Source organism: Manis javanica, chromosome 18 (assembly GCF_040802235.1).
Source record: "Manis javanica isolate MJ-LG chromosome 18, MJ_LKY, whole genome shotgun sequence".
Lineage (NCBI taxonomy): Eukaryota > Metazoa > Chordata > Mammalia > Pholidota > Manidae > Manis > Manis javanica.
In genome coordinates, this window is record NC_133173.1 from 14,777,024 (window position 1) to 14,803,559 (window position 26,536).

Sequence of the window (26,536 nt, forward strand, 5' to 3'; positions counted from 1 at the left end):
AAATGACCATTATGACAACAAAGGGCAGCCTTTGGAAGAATGAAGTTCAAATGTGTACAAAGTTATAAAAACAGGTAAAGGGCAAGACTGACGGCTTTAGCAGCCAGAGGCCAGGAAAGGAGTAGATGGAGAGAAGTGGGCTTTGAGTAAAACTGCAATATCTCCAGCATCTCTCGCCTGAAGTGCATCTCCATATTAGTAGGTGTTTCCAAGGGGTGGAGAGAAGTAGTCCATCTCCAGATACCAATAAGTTATTACAAGGGCAAGCCAGGGCATATGTGGACCAGAGAGGTTGGTTGGGGTCCCTTCTTCTGCAGCCAGAGCCCGAGAGACAAGGGAGAACAGAAGTGGACAATTGCTTATAAGCAATAAATGGGTTTCTCCCACTTTATTTCTCCCTTTGATTGATTTCGGTTTCAAAGGTATTTTGCCCCAGGATTTTCCCCTGGAGTTATATGGACTTAAAAGAGCTAGGAGACATTGGGAGGCCCCAACCAGCAGTGATTCAGGACCTCATAGGATCCAAAGTTTGAGATGCAAAGTTTGGACTTAATTTCCTTTGTTCAGGGATGAATCAGTGTCAGCTGGGAGCCCAGCAAGGCCCTGATGCTGGTGGGGCTTCCAAGTGCACTGCTAGTCTATACCATGCGAGCTTGGCCCGTGAGGACCTAGCCATGGCCTCTTCCCCAGGAATCCAGGATTTTTGCAGGCAAGGCCAGTGGGACCTATCTCATCAGCATCTATTTCTCTCAGGAGGCTCAATGTAATACCAAAAGAGCATGGGCTTAGACCTGGGGCGACCCTTTCTAGAACATGAGCCACCTGCTTTCTTTTCTGGCTGGGCTATTGGTCTTGAGGGCTAGTTAGTCTATAAGACGTGTGCCCCTTTCCAACAATTCTTGCTGTGGGCTGTGCTCTCCCTAAAGGAAACAAATTCCCCTGGTTTGACCTGTGAAAGTCAATTTCCAGGGTAGACAGAGGCTCTCCCAGGCCCAGGGGCACAAGCAAGATCACCCTGGGGTGGAATCCCCTGGAGGGCTGGGCAGGTCACCCAGTGCTGAGGTGAGGCCGAAGGACTGGGTTTCCAAGGAGTTCCCAGGTGAGGCTGTGCACCCAGGGCATGTGGGAGGACAGTAGGTTGGGCTTGGAGTTCAGAGAGAGGCCTTCATGGAGACAGCTACTGCTCTCAGATTCTGAGCTCTCCGTGTCCACAGGGTACCTGTAAACGCCCCCTGGAATGGGCCATGCGTGGAGCTCTCACTGGGGAGGTGAACCCTGTGGCCTCCATCCTGGACTCCTGAGCTGAAGCAGATCTGGGCCGAGGGGTGCTAGATGGGTGTGGGAGCCCACAGAGCAGCAAGCAAGCAGCGGCTGGCTTCCCTATGCCTTCAGGGAGCAGAGCTCCTTACAGTGGTGCTCAGGCCAAGGTCATGATCCCCAGGCAGCTCCAGCATGACAGAAGGTCTAGTTATAAAACCCAATACACCTCCATCTGACGGCCTTGCATATCACCTGGGCATGGTGTTTAAGGGCTGCTCAGTCCAGGGCGGCCATCCTTTTAAACCTGTCCACCTATGTATGAAATAGAGACCCAGACCTGGAGTCCACCACGGCCTTACTGACAGGACCCACATTATTATATGTGTTACATTGTCAAAGGTAGTTACCGAGAGGAACTGCTCTCCTCTTTCACCATCTGGTTTTTTGTTCTAATTTTAAAAATAAGTTTCTTTCATTAAAACTTCACATCTAAGTAACCAAGAAACTGATGTGGTTTCAAACAGTAGCTAACTGGCCCTTGGATTAGCACTGAATTACCCCGGCAGGTGGGCAGTGAACTTCTCTTCCGTGAATGTATTTCAAAGTTGTAGCTGCCATGCACCACTTCCTGAGGATAATGACAATGATGGATATGAGCTTCTGTTTCCCCATCCTAATCATCAGTATATTAACCTCAACTTCAGTGGGTTGCTGTAAAAATGACCTCTCCTCTGGTTTGGGAACAATCGGGTTCACTGCTCGGGGCCTGCTGAGAGGGAGGCACCGTTAGGGTAGATGGGGGTTACACACAGGCCATATTCCCTCTAAGGGGCTGGGGACCATCATTACCCTATCTGAGAGTAGTAGTGCTCAACAGGTAGTTGTCCTCAATCCCTTTTCTTTTAGAGAATCCCTACTTCTTCCAAAAAAGGAGGAGAGGGAATAAGGTAAGCAGGACCACCTTCTTCCCTCTGTCCCTTTTGTTGGGAGATGCACCTCCCACTAGGATTCAGAAGCTCACCCACTGAGGGGCTCCACCAGAATATTAAGCAGCCCCCACTTGCATGTCTGTCCCAGAGGGCTTCTCAGGTCAGGTGCAAACAGGGACACATGCAGGGACACCCTTTGAATGAATTATTTGGGATACCCAGGGGCTGGAACCATTTTGTGGGCTCTGACACCCTCTGCTTGGTACAATTTTAGGCGCTGAACACACTGGAGGGCAGGAATGAGTCTGAATGACAATAAATCTGAGAATCAAATAACAATAGCCAAACTAATCTGCCAGTGGTGGCATTTTCTCCCTTTGCTCAACAGTGAGTGCAGGCAACATAGGATATTCTTAGAAGGGGTGGGATTTGTTTTTCCCAAATGGAAGCACTCATAGGATATAATTCAAGTCATTAATTATAAATATCAGAGGAGCTTTAACAGTTGTATTTGTGAAGCTTGGTGCTATGAGAAGACAAGATGAATAAACCGAAAGAAACTCCAAACAATAAACTCTGGAATCTTCTCATGTTGTCCTAGTGGTCCCTGGCAGGTTCTTTTCTACATGCACTAGCAATTGCTTCTCATTACTTAGGAGCTTTCAAAGCGGGCCTTAAAGTTCCTGGTCAGCATCTCCTGGTCGGAGCCCTGTTCTGCTGCCAAGTCAGGGTGTGCGAGGCACTCAGGGGAGGCCACTGCATGGAGCATAATCAATCCAAGGAACTGGCGGGGGAAGCACATGTTCCTTCACATGTTCCTTTCTGTACAGGCGGTTCCTGAGAAACATGCAAAACTCCTAGAAAGCTGCAGGTTCATGACTGGGTGCTGGAGGATGGTATGGGATGGGCCATGGACGGTGCAGCCATTTAGACTGTGAGCACATGGAGGGTGGGTGTCTTAGAGTTCTTGGTATTCTTCTCCCCCACCCTGAAGAGCACAGTGTTGGGCACAAAGCACGTGTTCAATAAACGCATAAAAATGATCATCTCTTTTTAGGCTGGGCCCCTGGGCAAAACTGGGACGAGGACACTCTGGGTTTCAAAGTGGGTCCTCTGGGCACCAGCCTGACAGCACAGGTGCAGCTGGGGTGTATCTGAACTCCCGGGACTGTCTCGCACAGGCTTGGACGATCTTCGCTTCTGTCTTTTTGTTGTTGCTTGTTTGTTTTCTGCCTGGAAGAAGCACTTGCTTTCTTCAGCCTAGCAGTTCTCTTCCAACAACCGCCTCATCTTCTCTCTCTTGTGGGAGAGATGCCACCGACTTCCCATGGGAGTGTTAAGTGGACGCTTGCAGGACAGCGGCACAGCCCTGAGCCCGGCGTGTGCTGGGCTCCTGGGTTAGTTCCACCCCCACCCCCCTCCCCCGTGTTGGGCTCCTCTTCCTCTTTCTGGACTTCACTCGTTTGGTTAAACTACATGTCATTTCTTCAGAATGGCTGCATGGAAAATAAAATTTCTGAGTTCCCCCATGTCTCAAAATAATTTTGCCCACACAATTGGTTGATAATTTGGCTATATACACAATTCTATAATTATCTCAATTTTCTGCCAGGGTCAGTTTTTCTGTTTGTTTTTCTTGGTCTTTCTCGTTCATGCTAATGGTTTTCTTCAAATAGCTGATGATCTCTGACTGGCCGCTCATCTTTGAGAACAGGGCACATAGAGGTGGTGTCCTGTGGTAGCTTTCACTGGGACTGCTGGAAGGAGAGCTGGGGTCACCCACGAGCCCAGCAGGGTGGGTGCTGAGGTCACACACCTGCTCCAGTTGTCCAGGAACCGTTTCTAACACAACTTTGGAAAGAAGGCCCCTCATAGTTAGCCTGAAGATCATCATCTAACAGCCACTCAAGCTCCAAGCGCGGGGCCAGGCACGCGCAGCCGTGTTAATGAGCCTTTAACTTATCTCAAGATCTCCAGCCTCACTGTCACCCTCCGTCCCCAAGTCCTAGACTCCCTCAGGCATTTTGCTTTCCTGTCAGTTGAGACTTTCCATTTGCTGCATTTCTGGCCTCTGATGCTTTGTTTCTTCAATGAAACGTCCATCTACTTCCATCCTCCAGAAAGAGGTGGTATCTTTTTCTTGCTGAAGGGTGGCCTCTGCTTCTCTTCACCATTATGGTTGTGCCATACTGCCTTTCCCACGGGTTAGTGGAGTCCTGGGGTGGGACAGGAGTGGACGTGTGGCTCACAGTCTGTTGGCTTCATCCAGAAGTTGTTACAGAAGGTTAATCCAATACAAGGGGTGCAGGGGATGACTTCAGAGTTTAAGGCACTGTTATTAATAAAGGTTCAGCACCAATAGTCACTGCAATTCAGTGATGTCAGCTGCAGGGTCATGATGCGGAGAGAAGCAGCAACAACGGGGGGATTTAAAATACAGGCCCACGCACAAATACTTGGTATATTTTCCTGCATGCTGGTTACCCCTTCTTTATGAAAGGGGACTCTGAGGCCAGAGTCTCTTAGAATTCTCCTAAGTTCCACCAGTATTTCTAATGGCCTAATAGACCACTGTATACAAAATGGAAGGTCAATAAAATCTGGACAGTTCAATGGTCCACTGAAAAGGGCTCCAGGTTCCAAAATCATTCAGGTCCTAAGATCAGGTCACCCATCCACCATCTAATCATTTCTTTCCTCTTTTCAATACATAATCAAAGGCTCTTCTCCAAGTCAGTTTCTGAGGAAACACAGGTAATCAGAAACAATCCTTCCACTGAAGAAGTTTTCAGACCCTGAAGATGTTTCATTTTGGTGCTTATCAAGCCCAGGATGTATACACAGGTTCGGGTCCCAAGGAAGTGTGACCCTACTCAGAGTACACTGGCTACAAGTGTTCATAAACTGATAGGTCCTTAAAGAAAAGCCAAGCATATGTGGTCTTGGGTATATTTTGATCTGTCCAGTAGTTTGACTCATCCACTGAGGGTCAGTAGCTTGGAGTCTTTGCTTTTGGAGGCCAACAGTAGGAATCATTAATGATGGGATTCCTGATTTACAGAGACTTGCTGAAAAATAGACAATGTTTGTGTTTCTTCCCCCAACTCACTCCCACTTTTATGAGTGTTGTTAAGTTTCATTTCAGCATGTTAAGTAATTTGTGACTCACTGAAATGAAACTTAACTTGGTCCTCATAAAAGCAGAATAAAATGGTATTTCCATGTTTCATGTTATGGTTTGAATCAGCTTGCTATTTGGAGTCGAGTGGAATCTACTCAAAATGCCATTTTGGAGCCTCTAGTCCCTTCCATTCCCTCCCACCTAGCTGCTATGTTTCTCAAAATTTCCCAGAACTCCTCTAGCTACCCCAAAATAGCAAAATTTATGGCTGAGGGGAACAGAGGAAAAAGCTAATAAATGAACTGTGGCAATATTTCTTTAAGTGCTATCTAACATAAAATGTGGATAATTTCTACCTTTTATCTATTATCATTAGATAATTATATCAGTGAATAGGTATAGATCCTCTGCTCACTAAACCCCTGAGACTTTTTTTTAAATATATATTATCACTATTCTTCTCTTTTCCTTGCTTTACTCATTCACAAGTACCACAGGAATCTAGAATATCCCATTTTGGCAATTACTGTAACTAGACATACTGTACTTGTATTTAATTTCTTATAATCTTATTTAAGTATGCTCCATTTTATTATAGAACTTCATTAGCTACGACTTTCCAAATTTGGAGTTTTGTGAGTATTGACTTCTCAGTGGGCTAAAGTTAACTTTTATAGTTTCCCTCTGAAGAATGAGTACTGTTAGAAAAGTTACAGATGGTATTTTTAACTTCCTTCAGAAAACAAGTCATTTCTCAGGGTTTTCATCTCATGAAGGGCTTTCAGGTAGTTGCTATCACTGCCTACCGGGAAGATGGTGGCCTTCAGTTACTAGAATTGGTGGGCTGCCTGGAGGCAGCGGCACTGGGGACACATCTACACAGGGGAGACAGTACTTTTGAGAAATAGCAGGCAGGGGTCTTCGCATCCGCAGGGTGAGGTTCCAAGGAGCATGAGCCCACCCACTGGTCATAGAGGATTGGGAGAGGTGCCACTGTTTACATCTCTGTGCCCCAGGGTGCCTGCCTTGAGGGGTCAGGCCTGCTTAGTGCTAGTTTCAGGGCAGGGATCAGTAACTATAATGATGATGATGACAACGGTAAAGGCATTTGTGATGGTCGGGGTGGCATCTGGGACCGGGAAGCTGAGTGTACCCAAGTCATTCTCACCACACCCAAGTGCTGGGCAGGCTCTGGCCTGATGATGTTCTGATGACCACAGACTTACGGCTACTAAAATATCTCGAGTGGCATCTCATCCCTGTTGAACCAACTAAATAACTGCAAGTTTTGCTGTCATGGTCCAGGGAAGATTACCTAATTGAAAAGGCTGTGACTAGAACCGACATGTAGAGGGGGCCCGCTGGCACACATCGCTGAGAGCAGAAGTCATGGCTGCCCACTTAACATGGACCCCATCGGCCAGAAAAATTTCAGGACTCTTAGAAATGCCTTCACGTTGGCAAGAACTCTGCAGAGATGCTGGCAAGAACCTAGAGGTGGCTCGCCTGGTGCTACTCTAAAGGGCTCAAGTGTTTTAACTTGGAATATTGTTACTAATGGAACGCACATCACTGGGTTGCAGGATGGCCCGTGCAAGTGTGTAATTTAGGAAGGAAGCAAGTCCTGCACTTGGCTTGCAAGCAGGTTTACAGAGAACCACCAGCAATTCCTCATTTCAGTAATAATGATACCTTTTTCCTACTGCATGAGGCTCTGCACATTCTTTGCACAATGTGGCCCAGCTGAGGGCCCAGCTCCACCCCCATCCTTGCCTCCTTCCTGGGGAGGACCCCCACCAAGTCTCTTGGGCACCAAGTGTCTACACCCACACAAAACCGTATTTGATATCAGAGCCAGGCCATGCCAAAGGAGTCTGGATAGTGTCAAGCTTTTCTCTGAAAACCCCAGTTTGGGACTAAGTTGGACTTTGCAGGGAGAAAAATCCACTAGGGTTGAAATCGTTGGCCACAGCAATCATCCTAGAAGTTGTCTTTGTGTCTGTACCCCCTTGCCAGTCTCCCCTTTACTCCATCTCTTCTTCCCTCACCCAAACCTTGCTGCCTATGCCTGAGACCACGCACTGGGAAGGGAGAGAACAAAGGAGATCTGTGGTCCTCCCAGCGGGTGTGGGCCTGAGGCCTGGAGGCAGGTTTCTGGTACAACTGTAGTTAAGGGGGCTGTCGGTTTCTTCACTCCCTCTACACCCACCACCATGGCCCCTGGAACTTACAAGTCTTCAAATGTTTTTAACATTTCCCTGAAACTGATCATTATAGATATGTGTTAATTTCAGGAGGTACGCGGATCCTGCATCATGAACAGCCAAGCAGCAGTTTCTCTTTTCCTAGTAAAATCAGTGGCCCTTGGTGAGTGGACTCCTTGAGTAGTCTCACAAAGGTTCTGGTCAATGGACACGGAACAGGAAAAAGCAAGAGTCAGAGGGAAGACCTGGTTTTCCTTTGCATGCCAAATGCACAGCAATCTGCCTGCTCAGGGCTCTTGGAACCCCAATATCCTCCAGCTCTCAGTGGGTTTGCCTGCTGAGGACACAGCCGAGAGAGCTTGGCCACAATAACATGAGCACATGTCCAAGCTCGGCAGGGAGGGTCCCCTGAGGCTCTCTCGTGACAGGCTCAGACAGAGTGGGGTCATAGGAAATACCTCTCTACAGACACTGGACCCCCAGCCTCTTGATCCCTCACCACAATCCCAGCTGCTGCACCACATCAGGAGGACACCCATTCTGATGGACACAGAAGAGCAGAGTCACTTTTCCAGTAGACCAGGGCAGGCCTGGCTATAGGTGGGCCCCAGCTCAGACGGATTTAATGCAGGTGGAAGGGGCACTTCCATCCTCTCTCCCTCCTTTATTTGTCTTATTAAACAATGTTTATCATCATTTTAAATGAACTATAGATTCCCAATATCAGGATGGGTTTGGGGATGATAGTCCAGCAGGGGGAGTGGTCTCTAAAAGTCAGCCATACTGAACCTCCCCTGGTAAGTTATTACTTGGGCAGGAGTCTGCTTGGTTCTACTGTCTTTTGTAGCTAAACAGAGCAGAGCTTGTGCAAACACGTTTGTATACTATTTTCCAGTCTCACCTTAGCATTCTATCTACTATTCCCTTTGCCATCATGTGTAAAATTATTTAAGATTTTTATATTCTTGCCTTTATTCAATTCCCAGTTGGCCGGCAGTCACCGCTTCATGCCTGGTCCCTGCTGAGGAAGGAGCCTATGCCAGGCTGCAGAGGGCAGTGCCACTGGGGCCTTCTTGAGAAAACCCATTCCCCCACACCTGCCCCAGGCCTCCGCTCCAGCCCAAGCCCCTCTAGGGAGAGGGAGCCTCCCTTTCAAAGCCCTGGCAAGGACACAAGGAAAACACGTCACCTGGCACCTGCCGTGTACACAGAGGTCGATCTCGTAGGGCCCACAGGGTGTGCCATCCAGGACTCTGTCAGCCACCAGCAGCGGGGACTCCTTCCCAAGGGGTGAGCAGTAGAGTTCGCACGGTTTATCTGCAGAAAGAGAGGGAGGTGGATGTTGGTATGGAAAGGGGTGTGCGGGACATGCAAGGGGCAGGTGAATGTGGGCGGTGGGCCAGGCCAAGAGCAAAGAGGTCGTCATGGATAAAGGTCATAGGAACCTGGCGCACGTGGTTCAGAGGCATGCACCTGCCCCTTGGAACACTTGGCACAGCAAATAAAGATGCTCAGATTCAGGTGAATGACAGGTGAGAGCTCTGTGGGCTTTTCTTCACCTTGTTCTCTTTTTCCTTTGCAAAGATACAGTATTTCCTTTTCTTAAGGCAATAAAAATACCAGACTGAACAAACATTTTGCTGTGTGTTAACCTCTAAGTTGAATGAGTCCCAAGGGTGAGCCTGGGAGCTGCCCGTGGCATGGAAATGGGAGAAGGAGAAGGTGAGTGAGAATGCCTCTGGGTAGGGGGGGAGCAGGTCCCATGGGTGTCTCCACAGCGGTGGCTTTTGCTAAAAGCTTTAGTGCTCCCCCAGTGGCTAGATAAAAGCTGCAGGGCTGTGACATGTGGCAAGAAGGTTCTGGAAGAAATTGAGGAGTAAGGTACGGAAAGAGAACAAAGGGGCTTCTAGGACAACTTATAAGAGCCACGTCACCACGCACGATGGAAACCCAGGTTTCTGCTGCTCCTGGAACCATGTGAGCTCCCCAAACATGCCAAGCTCTCATGCCTTTACCTAGGCTGCAACCTCTACCTGGAAATGCCTCCATGCCTTAGGTTTCTGGAAGATTCCTATCACTACTCCACAACTCTCTTCTCTCATGCCATCTCTGACTTGGAATCTCCACCTGTGCTGTGCACGCACCTCCATTAAAGTCCTCAGCTATTATGCTACTGTTTTATAATTGAGCAACTGCCATATAGAAGGGAATTTCTTGTAAGGTGGGTCCCATTGCTAAAGGAGTTTGAAAGGGATGGGTTTTAATTTCTTTAGATTGAAGAAATGGTGGGACTGGGGGCCCTTTGAGGACAAGAGAACAGGCTTTCATCTCTTGTTCCCAGGCCAGGTCCAGGACCCGGCTCACAGGACTCTGTAAATATCTTTCCATTTAAAATTTAGAATAAGTTTGTCAATATCCCCAAAATAGCTTGCTGGGATTTGACTGGGATTGCACTGAATCTGTAGATCAAGCTGGGAGGAACTGCAGTCTTGACAATACTGATTTTTTCTATTCATAGACATGAAATATCTCCGCATTTCTTTCTTTCATTTCATTCATGAGAGTTTTGTATTTTTCCTCATAAAGATCTTGTACATATTTTGCTAGATTTATACCTAAGAATTTCATTTTTGGAGTGTTAATGTAAACAGTATTGTGTTTTAATTTCAAAATCCACTTGCTCATTGCTGGTATACAGGAAAGTGACTGACATTTATACATTTACCTTATATCCTGCAACCTTGCTAAGATTGCTTACTAGTTCCTGGAGGATTCTACCGCACCACACCCTGATTCTTTAAGATGTTCTAAATAGATGACCATGTCATTTGCAAATTAAGATAGTTTTATTTTCTCACTTCCAATCTGTATTCCTTTTATTTCCTTTTCTTACTGCATCAGCTAAGACTTCCAGGAAGATGTTGAAAAAGAGGAATGAGAGGGGACTTCCTTGCCTTGTTTTTCATCTTAGTGGGAAAGCTTCAAGCTTATTTTTGAATAAATGAATGGATTTTGTTCTTCTGTACATAACTGAAAAAGAGGAATGTACCCTTTTCTCTTTCCTCAGTCACCTAATTCTTATATCATTTATGTTATTAGACCTCCAGAGAAAGAAACGCCAGCACCTTAGTAATGCTTCTGCTGGGCCCTCTGACTCCACTACAGGCCTTCCCCGGGGGTCCTTCTGGTGCTCTGAGGTGAGCAAGGCAGGGGCAGGAAAGGGCTTCTGTTGCTGACTTGGCTTTAGAAGATTTGGCATCCCAGCTGGGAAGTTCTTATGGTAGATGTGCTGTTTCCCCCAGGCTTGGGGGCTTTTGTTAGTGGATAACATGCACTAACTGCCACTGTGTTCAGCATAGCTTGCACTTTTTTGACAAGATTTTTGAGGTGCTCTTTGGGACCCCAGGGTTTCCTGTGGGCATGTTGGGGGGTACTGGGAGAGCTGGAGCACAACAGTCTGCACAGATGGGGGGATCTTCTCCACACACTGGGTTTCTTCTGTTTCACTGGAAGGAAGGGTCCCTTGGCTGAGGCAGTCTGAAAATTATGGATTGCAATTACCTTTACACTGAAGTGTTGCCTCAATACTTGGAGTAACAGCTTTGAGGTGATTCATTCAATAGCAATAATAATGATGCTGACGGTGATGATGATAAAATCATAAATTACATTCATTATCCACTATGTGCCAGGCAGCATGCTAAGTGGTGTCTATACATTTCAGGTGGGTGCTGTCATCATTCAGTCAAACAGACGAACGCACGAGGCTCAGAGAATGTGCACTGCTTGTGCAGAGTCCCTCAGCTGGACCAGACCCTGGCCTCTTTGCCCCATTTTGGTTTTCTTTCTACTGTTTTTCCTTTCTGAATAGAAAACACCGGGGACCAAAAATACCAAGGGCGAAATGGTGTTGCTGCAAACAAGCCACCGATTTCATGGCTATTTCTGGCTTGCAAGTGTATACTCTGATCTGAGCAGGAATGGAAATGAGATGTGGGGGGTAAAGTAAAGGCTCTCTTGAGGTACGTTAGAAAGACCAGACTTGGGAGAGATGAAGATTGTTTATCTGGGCTCTCTGGTGTGAACATCAGGGAAGAAGAGACTCTCCAAAGCAGGGCGGCTCAGCCTCCGATGGGGCAATGTGGCCCATCACTTCCGGCAAAGGTACACTCAACTCCACCAGCACTCAACCCTGCCACCTGCAGGCACTGTCCACTTTGGCCTGGGAGGTCTGGGGATGCACACACTCCCGAACAGAGTTTGGAGGCAATAATACTTCCTTCATCTGGTCAGCTAGAACCTCCTCCATTTGTCCATCTCCTTTTCGAGGACTCTGCTCAGAATTCAGGGTACCCCACACCTCTAGGAAGACATAACGCTATCTTCCAAAGAGGCTCAGAATAACCTTCACAAAGCTTGAGGAGGCTCTGAGCCCCTCAAAATTCTCTGAGTATTCCCCTCTAGGCTGCCTTGGGTGGGCAATTACTCTCCTGATAAATAATAGCATGAAGTGCCAGGATTTGCTTTGGGCACCGTGTCAACACTCTTATATCCTTGATAGTATGGTAAGAGAGCAAATCTCAACAGTAACACAGCCACACATCGAAGGAAAGAAACTTGGAGCGTCCCTCCCTCCTGCATGGCTGATGTGTGCTGAGACGAAATTCTGATCGAGGCTAGACCGTCTGCGGTGGGTCCTGGCTTCTCACTGGTCAGCCTGCCAATAGGACTTATACTTGGGCAGGGGAGGGGAGGGGAGATGGACTCAGGGGCTTGACAGCCACATGATCACATCTTCTTATTGGAGGCTTAGAGGAATCCCTCTGGCGCATCCCAGGGAAGTGGACACTTGTGGCTCTTAGTACTCTTGCTATTCTCTCTCCTCCAGTGATTACAAGGTCTTACTAAAGTGGAGACACCATTTAATTTTGAGGCCAGCACAAGTGATCACCCCAGGCCTGCCTTGCTTTTATGGGAGATCAGGAGGCTTATCTGATGCTAAGGAGGCTGATAAGGATGCTGCTCTTCCCTTACACCCCAAAAGCTGCCAAGCATGACCCCACAGCCAGGCCTCAGCTGACTGGACCAGCAGCGGTCAGCTCACTCTAGCTGGACCAGTCCGAGTCTCTCTCCTGGGAAATCAGCACTGAAATTTAGATACAGAGAAACAGGGAGGCCTTGGTGGTTGGTGGATCCCAAAGAAACCTACACTCCCTTTCCCACAATTTAGAAATTCAAAAAGCTCTGAAAACTGCCAGCATTTTCCTATATTTGTGGCAAATACATTTGGCAGCAAAACCAGCTTTGAGTGACATGGGGCCATTGGTTGTGTTCAGCATCCCATTTAGAGATTGTTCATGGGTTACCTGGTAAGGTGTTTATGTATGTGACTACGGGGTGCTTCCTTGGGGTTATTAAATAATATATGGTTGATGTACTGCTATTATGTTTCTATTACCCAGCCCCAAAGGATTAGGATAAGGGATGAGGACTTCAATGAAAGGTGCCATAGGCTGCCCATTAGCCTGAATGCAGACAAGTTGGGAGAAAGCCAGTCTACAGTAGAGGCAGGAAAAAAGGACTCACAAACACAAGCTGTAGTGGGCATGGAGCAAAGATCCTGACATCTTGAGAGGCCCTGGCCTCAGACCCTCATCCTGGCCCTTGGGACTTTGAGACACACTGCAGTTTGCAACGACTTCTTTCTTTTTCAGTAAGTGACTCCAGCCAGCTTAGACAAGTTGGAGCTAGAAGGCACTATCATACCCTCTGTCCCCCTGGAAGGCTCTGTGCCCCCCAACCCAGAGCAGGTTCTGCCATGCTGGGGAGGAGGAGCTAGGAATGTGCCTCTGTGTCCAGACATGGCCTTTGCCAAGCCCTCTGACACTTCAGCGGGCATGCAGCCTGCTGGCCGAGGCAGGGAAGACTGAACTCTTAAAGGTTTCTAACTTAAATGAGATTCCACAGGGAAAGCAGAAATGGGGTGGGTTTGGCAGTGGGCCATCTCCATGGGTTTCCATCTAAAGGCTTTCCCGTTTAGAAATATTTTCTAAGGAGAGTCTTTGTCTTTCTTTGGAGGTGGTATGAATTTGTGGTCCTGAATCCTCCCTTGGAAAATCTACCTCTGCAAGAATTCCCTTTTTTTTTTTTTGTCGGTAAGAGAAAAGAGAAAAAATACAGCTTCCCCCTTGCTTGAACCATGCGTCACCTGCCAAAGAATTCCGCAGCGATAGCAATGCTATGAATAGGGCAGTCATAATGGCCTTCAGAAGAGTCCAGAGCCCAACCACAGGAATCGTTCCTATCATGGCTGAGCTAGAATTGTGCCCTTTATAAACCAAGTTTTGAGAGGAACAACTTATAATCCATATTCTCCCCCTGCCCTGTGAAATTGGCCATTTATTATTTTGTTTTTATCCTCGTGAAATGCTCCTTAAAGGAAAATAGCTGACTTCTGTTTATATTTGAGAAGCAAATGAAACCAAGTATGCAAGAAGTCATGGCAATTCCACTCCAGAGGGGGACCGTAATGAATGAGCTACCCTTGCAAAGCCCTGAATTTGGGGTCTCTCCTTCCAAGGCAAAGTGCTTCCTGCTGGTTAGCCGTCCATATAAAAAGGGTTGCACTTTTCTGAGCAATGGTGGTAGCGCCCTGGCTATACTTCATTGCTTTGGCAAAAAGACACAAAAAGCGAGTGGGTGAAAACACCTTCTGGACACAGTGTGCCTCCCAGAGAGCTGCCCCGCTGGGCTGCCTGGAGGGGTTCTGGGCAGACAGCAGTCTGGGCCACTGTGATGATAAGGGAACTGAGTTGCTCAATGATCCAAAAGTGGTTAGAAGTAAAACAGAAGTTTAATCTGGACTTGGAGAAATCTGTGGAAAAACAGGCATTGAAGTGGGATTTCTGCATTGAATAAAGGAGGCAGGAGAACTGAAAAGCAGAGTGGGAGACCAAGGAAAGAATAACAACTCCGGGCTCACGGCGGAATGGAAATAAGAAGGGGGCGCGTCTGTCTTTGACCTGACCTCTTCTTGCTCCTGAGAAGTGGGAAGGACATGACGGAAGGCCTAGGGCATCTTTCTCTAGCAGTCTGGGGATGGCTGAAGGCTTGGGAATGGGACTGCTTCTCATCAGAACCGGCCACTGCGCTGCAAACGCGGCAAATCCTGCCAGGGCTATCTCCCTCCAGATTCAACGCGGCAGCTCCTGCCAGGGCTATCTCCCTCCAGATTAGGGGTCCAACGTGCCTGAGACATCTGGAAGCCTCAAGGCCAGACACTGAGCCCGAGGGTTGTGTGTGAGCCCCGCCCTCTGGCCGTACATATTCCATCTGAGAGGGTGGGCCTCTGCTCCCCCTCATCTGCAGGGAAAGCTGAGCATGTGGGGCTGCACCCCTCCTGAAGTCTGCCACTCAGGCGGCAGTGCAGCCATAATCATTCAGCTCCCGAAGGTGATGTGCTTTTTAGAAAAGGCAAGTGTTGGGGGAGCTCCCTGATGCTTTAAAATGAGTCCTCGGCTGAATGGGCTGGTATTACCCCCTGTGACTTAGAACATCTTGTATCACTTTACAAGTCAGTTCAAAGTCGATGGGTCAGGTTGTTGGGTTAAAAGCTGCAGGTCTAAGGCCGTTATTCTAAGTGATGGCGGGCCTGCCCCTGCAAAGCTAGGCACCTGAATTTACAAAAGCAGACTACAGAACACAGAAGTCAGAGGTTCTTCAGATCACAGGCAAGGAATCTAAGACCTGGCGCAGGATCCTCAGTCTCTTGCAGAAACTTCAGGGGCCGTGTAAAAATCAGGCCCAGTTGCCTTAGTTCTTGTTAAAGCTCCTCACTCAGCACTCATGAAATCAGGCTTTCTGTCTTACTGGAATACTGGAAGCCAGATAATAGCTGCTTATTTTCTGAGTCAGCTCCTCCGGAACTGGGGTCAGCTCCCTCCATGTTTCTCATCAGCTGCAGGAGCTTAGACATGTCATGTAACCTGTAACCTCTCATCGGCACGGCTTGCTTTTGCATATTAAGTGAGCTGATGTATGCAGAGCTAACATGTGTCTGGCACACAGTGTGCTCGATAAATGGGACCATCTTGTCATCGCGATAACACAGACTTGTTTCTTGAAGATGAACAGAATTTTAATAGTAAAAGCCCTTCACTAGGTCCTGGCAGTCCTTATCGGTGATAAACAGATGTCAGAAATCCTACAGACCCAATCCTAGACCTAGAATTTTATCAGCCACTGGAAATGCTTGCAACGGCCCAGAGGGCAGAATCTCTTCATTTGGGAGAAAGCTCTTGGAAAGAAACTGTAACCTGTGCTTATTATCATCTTCACTAAGTTGTAAACTGTCCTCAAATGTCTTTCCCAGACTCTCTACTTAAGGCCTGAGAGCCAACCCAAAATGAACCAAGAAAAGAAATGCAAAAAAGTATCAGCATTGAAAGGGCCACAACAGATACACAAACCCACCGCCTGACTCCTGCAGAGCCTCACTCTCCTCTAAGTTGGCCCTGGGCCCCTCAGCACATGGCACTAGACAGCAGGCTGCCAGCACACCCTCCTTGCTGCAAATGGGGCTGCTGGAGGAATCTGGTCTGCTGCCCGCCTTGCAGCTGCTTTCGGGAAATCTCACAGAGCTGGGTCATCCAAGTTCAATCCCACTGCTCAAGAAGCAGGTCCACAGCTGACTTGGGCAGGAGGCCTAGAGGGTGCTGTTGGGTGACCGCTGAGGTAGGGGGGTGTCCTGGGTGTTTTCCTAGGAGGTGTTTACATTCTTGGGACAGGGAGGAGGGAGGCCACCATGAGAGGACGTGCTATGTGCCTTACCATCAACCACCACTGCTGTGAGCAGGCCCCTCTTCTTATTGCTCAGTCGGTCGTGCGTCTGGCACTGCTGGTCTCGGAAGCTGGGCAGGCCCTTGGGGCAGGGCAGGTTCTCGCAGACCGCATGCTCCACGCTGGCACCTGGGCAGTGCGTGCCTCCAGGTCCAGGGCTATGAGGAACAGGATGGTGTGCGTTAAATAGACTGCATGGCAAAAATAGCAGGGGCATCTGATTTTTGCCTCTTGCCAGAATGGGGAGGAGCTGGGCAAGGTTTCCAAAGCTATGCCCTCTGCTCTCTGCAGTCTCAGCCCCCTGCTGACAGCATGTTTAAGTGAGCTGTCAGAAAAACGCATCCAGGAACTGTAAATCAAGGTTATTTGGAAACAGAATACACTGAGTATCAATCAGTTCAGCAAGATGCACAAATTGCATCTTTCATCTGAACTTACAACTTGGCCATCTGTAACCCTGAAAATCCCAAGGCGAAGTCTTGGTGTATGTGTTACATTGTTTTGCTTTTGTCATCTACAAAATGAAGACCTTTAAATGGTTCCTCAGTACTCCGGAGGTCACTAAGTTTCAGGATGAGTAAATAAATAGCTCTCACTTACTGTGTAATGAAAAGAATCAAAATGATTAATTTACTTGTTCATGGGCTTTGGGCAGAGACTGGGCAGCAACCTTTATCTGGCAGAGTAGGAGGCCACATGTGATTGATGACGTGATCCTGGGTCCTAGGCACTCTGTGCTTAGCCTGGGGTTTTAAGCAGTTCTGGAGACCCAGTGGCGCTCTCTGGCCAAGTCCACGCATGTGAGAGGCATCAAGGCCTGGCTCTGCCCTGGTCTCCTGTGAGACCCCCGAGTGTCCTCTTAGGACTCTGACCTGGGCAACCTCAATGGTTCCCTTCATCTCTGATGCCAAGACCGTCCTGCTGGAGTGAGATTGCTCCCTCCCTGCACTTCTTACTGGAGTTCAGCATGCTGGAGAGAAGAGCACAGATCACAACCGTTCTGCTCAGTGGCCTTTCACAAATTACGTGCACCTGTTGGCTGGATGGCAGTTGGACACACCAGCCATTTCATTTTGAGCATTTCACTTCCTCCCTTTTATCACTTCTCATTTGGACAGTGAAGCTGCCCTGTGATCACTGCCTTAGGGGAGAGAGGTGATGGCAGACAGTGGCAGAAGATGAGGCTTCTGTGTCCCAAAAGTCTATACCTGGGGTCCACAGACTTTTTCTGCAAAAGGCCAGCTAAGTGGCTATTTTTGGCCCTGAGTTTTGATCACCAAGTTAGGAAATGGCAAGACCTCTCTAAGGCTTATGGGATACAAGAACAGGTCCTTGGTTCATTTTCCTGCCCAGAGCACCAGCAAGGCAACTGGGTCTCAAAGAAAGAACTGCATGGCGAGTAGATGGAACATCAGCAGCCTCCCCAAGAACACAGGACCCACGTGCTAAGTATGGTAGATGAATGGATTCCTGTGCCCCAAGAACAGTGTGGAAAGAACAGAGAGAGCAGTCCATGAAAAGCCATGTGGACCAGCAGGAGGGACATCTGCTCTGTGGCAGCTGAGTTCCATGGCTGGGAATGGGGAGGAGAGAGGTAAGGCAGCTGATGCTGTGTGGTGAAAAGTTATGGGTTGAATTGTGTGTGTGTCCTTCCTAAAATTCATATACTGAAGTCCTAACCCTCACTCCCTCAGAATGTGACCTTATCTGGAAGATTAGTGCACATATAGGTAGTTAAGATGAGCTCGTTCTAGAGTAGGGTAGGCACTTAATCCAGTCCAACTGGTGATGTTATAAAAAGGGGAAATCTGGAGACAGAGACACACAGGGAAAATGCCTTATGCAGATGCAGACAGAGATCTGTGATGTTCCTGTCGTCTAGGGAAGGCCAGTGACAGCCAGAGAACCACCCGGAGCTGGGAGACAGCAAGGAACGGATTCTCCTGCACGGCCCTCTGAAGGAACCAACTCTTCCAACATCTTGATCTCAGGCCTCCAGCCTTCAGAACTGGGAGAGAATAATTTTCTATTGTTTATGCCACTCAGTTAGGGGCAGTTTGTTCTGGTAGCCCTAGAAGATGAATACACCAGACATCCCAAGGCCCAGATGTGTCCTCACTGATCTTAGAAGTGGGCTCTGGGCAAATGGGGCAAAAACTTCTGAAGTGATTAGAATCCAGTATGGACTAAAAGGGAGTTCAAAAATACAAATAAGCTTGGTTTGTAGAAAAATAAGGGAAGCTACAATGCCTGTAATACCTTAGGATATGGACTGTGATTTGCGTGTGTCATGTGATTAACTTCCTGAGTTGCCATCTGGCTATGTTTTAGTTTCCATTGTATCCATCGCTATCAATTGCTTTTTCCAGATTTATGCCTGACTGACATTCATATACCAACTTTATGGCTCACAGCAGGTGGATAGAGAGGTTGGGTGAGACATAAGAGAACTCCTGGATCCAGCCAGGGGGAGGCCACATGCGGCTCAGGGCGCCTCCCTCCTCAACTCTGGTCATTGTATTGCTTCTTCCCCGCCCGACCTTCTCTCACAGGCAAGGCCCTTTTCAGTCTCCCAGCTACCTTACTGCCCCCTGCCCCTGACTCTCTGCCCATCCTTCAGGCCGTCTCTACCTTGTGGCCTGCATTTCATTCCCACCTGGATCTCTCCTGACCCCGCTTGGGTCTCTGCTATGCGGCTTATCATCAAACTTGTGAAACGATGAGCCAGAGTCCTGTCTTTCTCCCATTCTTCTGCAGCCTCTTAGAAGGGAACCTTGCACAGGCTGGTCTTTAATAAATAGTAGTTAGACTGAATTGAACTATATTATCAGAATTTAACTTAAAATGACCAAAAGAGAGAGCAATATCTGGGAGTATGGTAGAATAAGAAGCACCAGGAATCTATCTTTCCACCTAGACAACTCTACTAGCAAAAACTGTCTGAGGTAGCTATTTTGAAACTCTAGCATCTATCTGAACTCTCATGGCCTCCACAAGAAAGCTTGACTGGTAAGTTGCAGTTAATTATGATCCATTTCAGTCTTCAGTGTGGTGGTAGTGGTTATCTGTCCCTCACTCTTCAGCCCCATGGCAGATAGCTGTGCCTGCATTCCTAGCATGGCTTGCTGGATCTGGGGTGGACGAGGACCTTCATCTCCAAATATCGGTGTTCTGTGATATGATTGCTCAATGTAGCTTTTGATCTCTGGGTGTGGGCACAGAGGCTGGCCACCATTGTTGCAATTCCTCTCCACTGGAGTGGCTTCCAAGGAATTTCAATGGCAATACATCGTTTTTCTCTTTTCCCCCTTTTGGGGGCCAGATACTTAAAGAGTAAGTCATTTGAAAGCAACTGCACCTATGAGAAAATTTAGAAAGCCACTAGGTTTGCCCACGGAAAGATGAAGGCTCATAAAAGGCCTGAGAAGACCTTATACTTTCATGTTATGTTGATCCCGAGTACAGAGAAAATTGTAAGAGTCAAACATCCAGGTTTCAACAAAAAAAGCACAAGGCATACAAAGAAATAGGAAAGTAAAACCCATTCAAAAGAACAAAATATGATGGCTGAAATTGTGCCCAAGAAAGCCGAGATATTGGGCTAACTAAACAAAGATGTTAAAACAACTGCCTTAAAAATGCTCAAAGTGCTAAAGGAAGACATAGACAAAGACAGGAAAATGATGTATGAAGAAAATTAGAATTTCAATAAGGAGATGGAAATCACAAAAAAGGAAACAAAAGAATTCTGGAGTTGAAAAGTAAAATAATGGATATCAAAAATTCACCAGGTGAATCAAAAGCATATTTAAACAGGAAGATGAAAGAATCAACAAATCTGAATATTGGATAATTGAAATTATTGAGACTGGGAAGCAAAAAGAAAAAAATTTAGGTGTGAACAGAGGGATCTATGGGAAACCACTAAGAGGACCATCACACTGTGTGACTCTCAGAAGGAGAAGAGAGAAAGGAGTGAAGAGATAGTCTGAAGAAATAATGGCTAATAACTTCCCCAATTTGAAGAAAGACATGATTCTAGAAACCCAAGAAGCTCAACAAAATCCAAGGAGGATAAATATACTAAGACACATTATAATTATACTGTCAAAAGAAAGCAGCAAGAGAGAAGCAGCAGACAAGAGGTATACAATAGATCCTCAATAAATTATAAACCTATTTCTCATCAGAAACCTTGGAGGCCAGAAGGCAGTAGGTTGATACATTCCAAATTCTCACAGAAAAAAAAATCTATCAACTAAGAACTCTATATCCAGCAAAACTGTCATTCAAAAAATGAGAAGAAATTAAGACATTTCCAGATAAACAAAAGTTGACAACATTTTTTTTCTTACTACCAGAGCTTCCCTACAAGAAATGCTGTAAGTCCTTCACAAGAGTCCCTCAAGTTCAAATGAAAGGGCAGTTGATGGAAATACAAAGTCATATGGAAAACTAAAGATCTCCAGTCAAGCAGGCATGATGCTAAGCTTTGTGGGTACAATGTACTAGAGAAACATCAGAGGAGGACCTGGCTGTTCTATCTGGTCTGTGTGTGATTTCTTTCAGCAGACTCCTGGGGTGACCTGTGATGCCTGCCACCTCTCTCTAGGCAGCATTCATCCCAGAGGCAGCTTCCAAGCACACAAAAGCCTTAGGAAAATCCCCAGCCTGGTCTCAGTTGCCATTTTTCCCCTTGGGCAGCTTTCCATGACACCCCTAAGTGTGATTTTTCCAGGTAGTTCCACCAGTGCAGCACCTCTGTAAACTTCTCCCTCATCTTGTGAACTCTGGCTGCACTCTCTCCAACAAACTCAAAGGAATTTCAGCCCTGGGTGTATATGTGTGAGGTGGGCACCCACATCTGTATTTGTTCCTTCCTTGCGTACACTATGCCTCTGACCTGAAGATAGTAGCCATTTCCTATACTTGTTCTTCCAGTGTTCTGTTGAGTTCTTTGTACCTCTTAGCCACTAATTCCCCATTATTCCAATCATCAGTTATAGTTGATGCTTTTTTAAATTAAACTTGCCTTGTTAAAAAAAAATGACCAAAAGAGTTGATTTTTCTCAGTTTTCCTTCGGGTTACTACTTGGAACAAAATGGGAAAAGCAAAGAAGTAATCCATGGCCGTGTGATTCGCTACCCAAATCACCCCAGTGTTGGCATGCTGATCCAGGACTCTGCACTCAGTCCACTCTCTTCATGACTGTGTCTGTAATACAGGTCACCAGGGCATCAGCACAGGCTTTCTGGGTATACACTGGAGTGACAGAAAGGGTACCTCCATACACACTATGAAGAAGACAGGGGAGAATCTTTGTGGAGGAAGGGTGTGGAGGAAGGGTGTGAAGGCCAACAAATGGCCTACAAACACATTCTGGGAGAGAACTTCAAGGAGGGGCCCAGCTTCCCCAAGGAACCCATGCTAGGTACGTGGGCCAAGCCTGAGGTGTACAGACACAGGGCCTTCAGAAGATGCTGTGGGCAGCTAGCAAGCACAGGTAGGAGAGATCACCTTCCTACAAAGTCTGAAGAGAAAAAAGGGCTGGGTTCTTATTCCCCCTGGGAAGTGCCTCTGAGCTATGCCACCTGGATAAAATAAAAAAACATCTAGGAAGACCAAAACAACAGAAATGTTAAAATAACAGAATTTGAGGTAGAGTTGTCCATTTTTGAAGGCCACAGGTAGGCACATACCCTTCACTCAGACTTTCCCACAAGGGCTATAAGGCACAGACAGGCCTGCTGGGCTCCACCACACAGTCTCCAAGGCCTCACAGATACTCACGGAAATGGCAGAAGAGGTGCCAGCAAGTTGAAACTGCATCCTGAAGTGAGGTAGTTACCTGAGGACCTGAGTGAGAAGCTGCAAGGATAGAGGCACTGTCACAGAAGCAGCAATATCAGGCTAATCTGCCCAGGGGGCTTAACCTCTGCCTGCTCTTTAAAACCACTGCCTCATTAGGTCTGCACAAAGCTCCAAAGGGGTTCCTGACTGCATCCTTTGGATGAGGAAACTGCAATTCCAATATGTTAAATAACTGCTCAGTGGGTAAGTAAGAGGTGGTGTGACTCCTGGATGCATCAGGGGAAGACTGGGAAGGGGGCTGCCATCAGCTATTGTGGGGCTGGGTAGCCAGCCAGACCCACTGACAGTCATCTGGAGGGTAGTGCATTTTTCAAGATGCTTCTCCAATGCCAATCCCCGATTTCTATTTGTACTCTATTAGGACTTTCTAAACATGAATAAAGTAGTTTAGCTTTAAAACTAAATGACTTGAACAGGCACTTCACAAGAAAAGATATCCATGCCAATGGAGAAAAGACAGTCTCTTCAATAACTGGTGTTAGGAAAACTGGACAGTTACACGCAAGAGAATGAACCTGGATTACTCTGTAATGCCACATACAAAAGTAAACTCAAGATGGATTAAAGACCCAAATGTGAGACATGAAATCATAAAACTCTTAGAGGAAAACATAGGCAAAAATATCTTGAGCATAAGCATGAGCAATTTTTTTCTGGACACACCTTCCTGGGTAAGGAAAACTAAAGCAAAAATAAACAAGTGGGGCTATATCAACCAAAAAGCTTCGTACAGCAAAGGACACCATCAACAACAAAGAAAAGGCATCCTATAGTGTGGTGAGATATATTAAAATGATACATCTGATAAGGGGTTAACATCTAAAACATATAAAGAACTTGTACAGTACAATACCAAAAAAACAAATAATCCAATTTAAAAGGAGGCAGAGGATGCGAATATACATTTTTCCAAAGAATAAATACAGATGGTCAACAGGCACTTGAAAAGATACTCCACATGGCTAACCATCAGGGAAATGCAAACCAAAGCCACAGAGATATCATCTCATACCAGTATGTCCACTATCCAAGAAAGAAGAAATAACAAGTGTTGGTGAGGACGTGGAGAAAAGAGAACTCTTCTACACTGTTGGTGGGAATGTAAATTGGGGCAGCCACTATGGAAAGTAATATGGAGGTTCATCAAAAACCAGAAAGAGAAATACCATATGACCCAGTAATTCCACTTCTAGAAATTTACCCAAAGAAAACAAAATCCCTAATTTGAAAAGATAGATGCGCCCCTATGTTTATTGTGGCATTATTTACAATAGCTAAGATATAGAAGTAACCAATATGTCTTTTAATAGATGAATGGATAAAGACAATGTGGTACATATATACAATGGAATATTACTCAGCCATAAAAAAGCACTGCCACTTGGAACAACATGGTTTAACCTAGAGGGTATTATGCTAGTGAAATAAGCCAGGCAGAGAAACACAAATACCATATGACTTCACTTACATGTGGAATCAAAATCAAGACAAAACAAAATGAACAAACAGCAGTAGACTCATAGACACTGAGAAGTGACTGTGGTTACTATGTAGGAAGGGTTGGGATGGATGGGTGAAATAGGTGAAGGGGATAAAGAGGCACAGAATCTCAATCATAATATAAATTTGTCACAGGGATGAACTTATAGCATAGAGACTATAGTCAATAGTTCTGTAAAATCTTTCTATGTTGACAGATGGTAACTACACCATTTGGGGTGAGGATTTAATGACGTGTGCAACTGTCAAATCACTATGTTGTGCACTTGAAACCAATATAATATTGTATATCAACTATACTTCAATAAAAATATTTTTAAAAATTAAAAAGAAATAGAAAGGATATCCAAATGGCAGATACAGACAAGATTGTTTATAAAGGAAATGCAAATGAAAACTTCAGGGAGACATTGTTACACTCCCACCAGAATGGCCAAAAAGGAAAAGACCGACACCACCAAGTGTTGGTAAGACTGGAGAGCAAGTGGAAGCTCACTGTTGCTCAGGGCAATGGAGACAGGTTGGCTGCTCTGCAAAATCAGGTCCTCATTTGGTCACATAGGTGCGCACTGGGAGCCAGCGACTCCCTCCTGCCAGGTGAACCCACATCTGCACAGGTGCCTGACCTGTGTTCCTCTGCAATGAGAAGCACTGAGCCAAATGCCTCCCTCTAGGATTGATGCACTTTCCTCTATGTTCTGTCTTAGTAAAGATGTTAAAAAATAAGCAAACGAATAAGGTAGAGAGGCTTTGGTGAGAACCTGGATATGTGGAGAGAAAGGTGAGTTCCTCCCTGAGCTCCTGCAGGAATGGCTCTGGCCAGAGTGGGGTCCACAGTACCTTGGGGAGACCTCAATGCAGAACAGGCAAGCAGCAAAGATTTGCTGAGATGAACAGGGTCACACAGCGCCTTTCCCTGGGAGCAGACGGACGTGTAGAATCAATGCGGGAGGAAGAGAAAAACCCCAGCTGAGTGGCACTTTTTCTTTCTTTGCTCTGCTCTATTCAGTGAAGACAGACAGGATGATAAAGTCACAACAGCGTTCAGCTCCGCTCACCATCCAGAGACAGGAAGTTTTGCAGGGAGCTGGCCGTTCCGCCCATCTGAGCATGCCAGGAGCTGATGAGCAATCAGGGCACAGACACAGGACCTTAGAAGTGGGGTAGGCCTTCTGGGCAGCAGACACCCTAGTTTTAAGGCCTGCTCTCCAAGGTGTCCAAGTAACACATGTAATTAAAGCTCAAGTGCAGGAGACTGAGACTGTTTAAAAGTGTCCATGTGAAACCCAGGTCACTGGCAGGCTGAAAGCACGCGTACGGGGCTTTCACTGGGAAGCAAAAGCAGTTACAGGCATGCGGCTTCCTTTCCTCCGGATCTTAGGAGGCCAGCTGGCTTTTCACATAAGACTATCCCAGCCTTTTTTCTCCAGGTAACCCCCACCCCGCAGCCCACAAACACAAGTCTCCTGATGGGGTACCAGAATTTGAGTTAGAGACGAACTTTCTGCCTTGCAGTCTTTGGCAAAAACTGCCCCCGACAGTGAAACAAATTATGGCAGGAGAGAACAAGCCTAGGAAGCTGGATTGAAAACACGGATGATCCCCAAGGCCCTGATGTCAGCTGGCAAGAAATAAAAATTCGAATAGCTGTAAAGACCAAGAGGAGAGAAAAAAAGGTTGGGAGAGGTGGGGGGAACTCTCTTGCCAATATTTTTGGACAGTGAATAAACCAGCTGCAGAAGACGGGAAAGGAGCCAGCAGAAATATAAAGTGAAGAGGGTGGGGAGAGGGCAGCAGGGGCTTTCCAAGTCTGAGATGCACACGGCAGTGGGATTCGGACACATCCTTAGGAAATCTCAGGGCTGCGAGCCTGGTGATTTAAGGAGAGAACTGGGGAGAGGATGTTGTTTCGGTCAGAGCTTGGCTCTGGGGTGGCGATCAGCTGTGCTTTGTAAGAATCACCCCATCAGGTCATTCTGCAACTGCAGGGGGACGGCTGCTGCACAGACTTGGTAAAGCACCGTCTGCATCCTGTGTTTCCCAGGAAGGAATGGGGCTGTGGCTAAAATGCCCACCGAGGCCCTTCTCTTCCCAGTCACCCAAGGTGGTTCCCTAAAGGTGAGGAGTCATATAGAAACCACCAGGGGAAAAGAACCTGTTGTTTTTGTTCAGAACAGGGAGTTGCAGAGACCAGATGGATGATCAACACATAAATATAGAAGCAAAAATACATACTGTTTCTGTCCCTTGGGATAATTAAACAAGGCCAGGTTCCATTTTGGAGTTGTTCTTGAGAAGGTGCTGAGCACCTCTGGCCGTGAGCTACCATCTCGCTGGGGCAGGACGGGCACTGGGGGAGGTGGCCCCCCTGTGCAGATGGCCCCAGACGAGGCTGTTCACAGCACTGGGGTCTCAGTGAGGTGAGATGATACCAGGGAAGGGGCCTACCTAGTAATCCACTTTTTTGGCATAATAATTTACAATAACCTTTGTGTTTCAGCAGGGGGAAACAATATTAGGTGTGCATGTTGGGACCCTGAAGAGCAGACGAGGCCAAAGTGAAAACAAGTGAACGAACAAGAGTAATTGAGAATCGTTATACGACCTGTGACAAAAAAGGGTGCCAACAGAGTATGTAAAGCAGGCACCCTGCCTTACACAAAGTGGTCATGGAAAGAGGCCTGCCCGAGGAGAAGATATTACCAAGAAACCCAAAAGGGGGAAAAGGCTAGGCAGGGAGAAGGGAAGGGGAGCCAGAGAAGGTCCAGAGGTTGGAGCCTTAAGAACAGAAAGGAAGCTCAGGCCTCCATGT

General features: G+C 46.9%; 1 protein-coding gene across 6 annotated transcripts in view; it reads right to left on the minus strand.

Annotated features, from left to right (window-relative positions):
* ADAMTS17 (ADAM metallopeptidase with thrombospondin type 1 motif 17) overlaps positions 1-26,536 on the minus strand; it is a 313,719-nt gene that overhangs the window by 102,634 nt on the left and 184,549 nt on the right. For all 6 annotated transcript variants that reach the window (XM_037000598.2, XM_073227012.1, XM_037000599.2 and 3 more), the window contains exons 13-14: positions 16,344-16,510; positions 8,704-8,831 (exon numbers count right to left, since the gene is read on the minus strand). In XM_037000598.2, the coding sequence (XP_036856493.2) occupies positions 8,704-8,831; positions 16,344-16,510 (295 nt within the window). The remainder of the gene's footprint in view (positions 1-8,703; positions 8,832-16,343; positions 16,511-26,536) is intronic.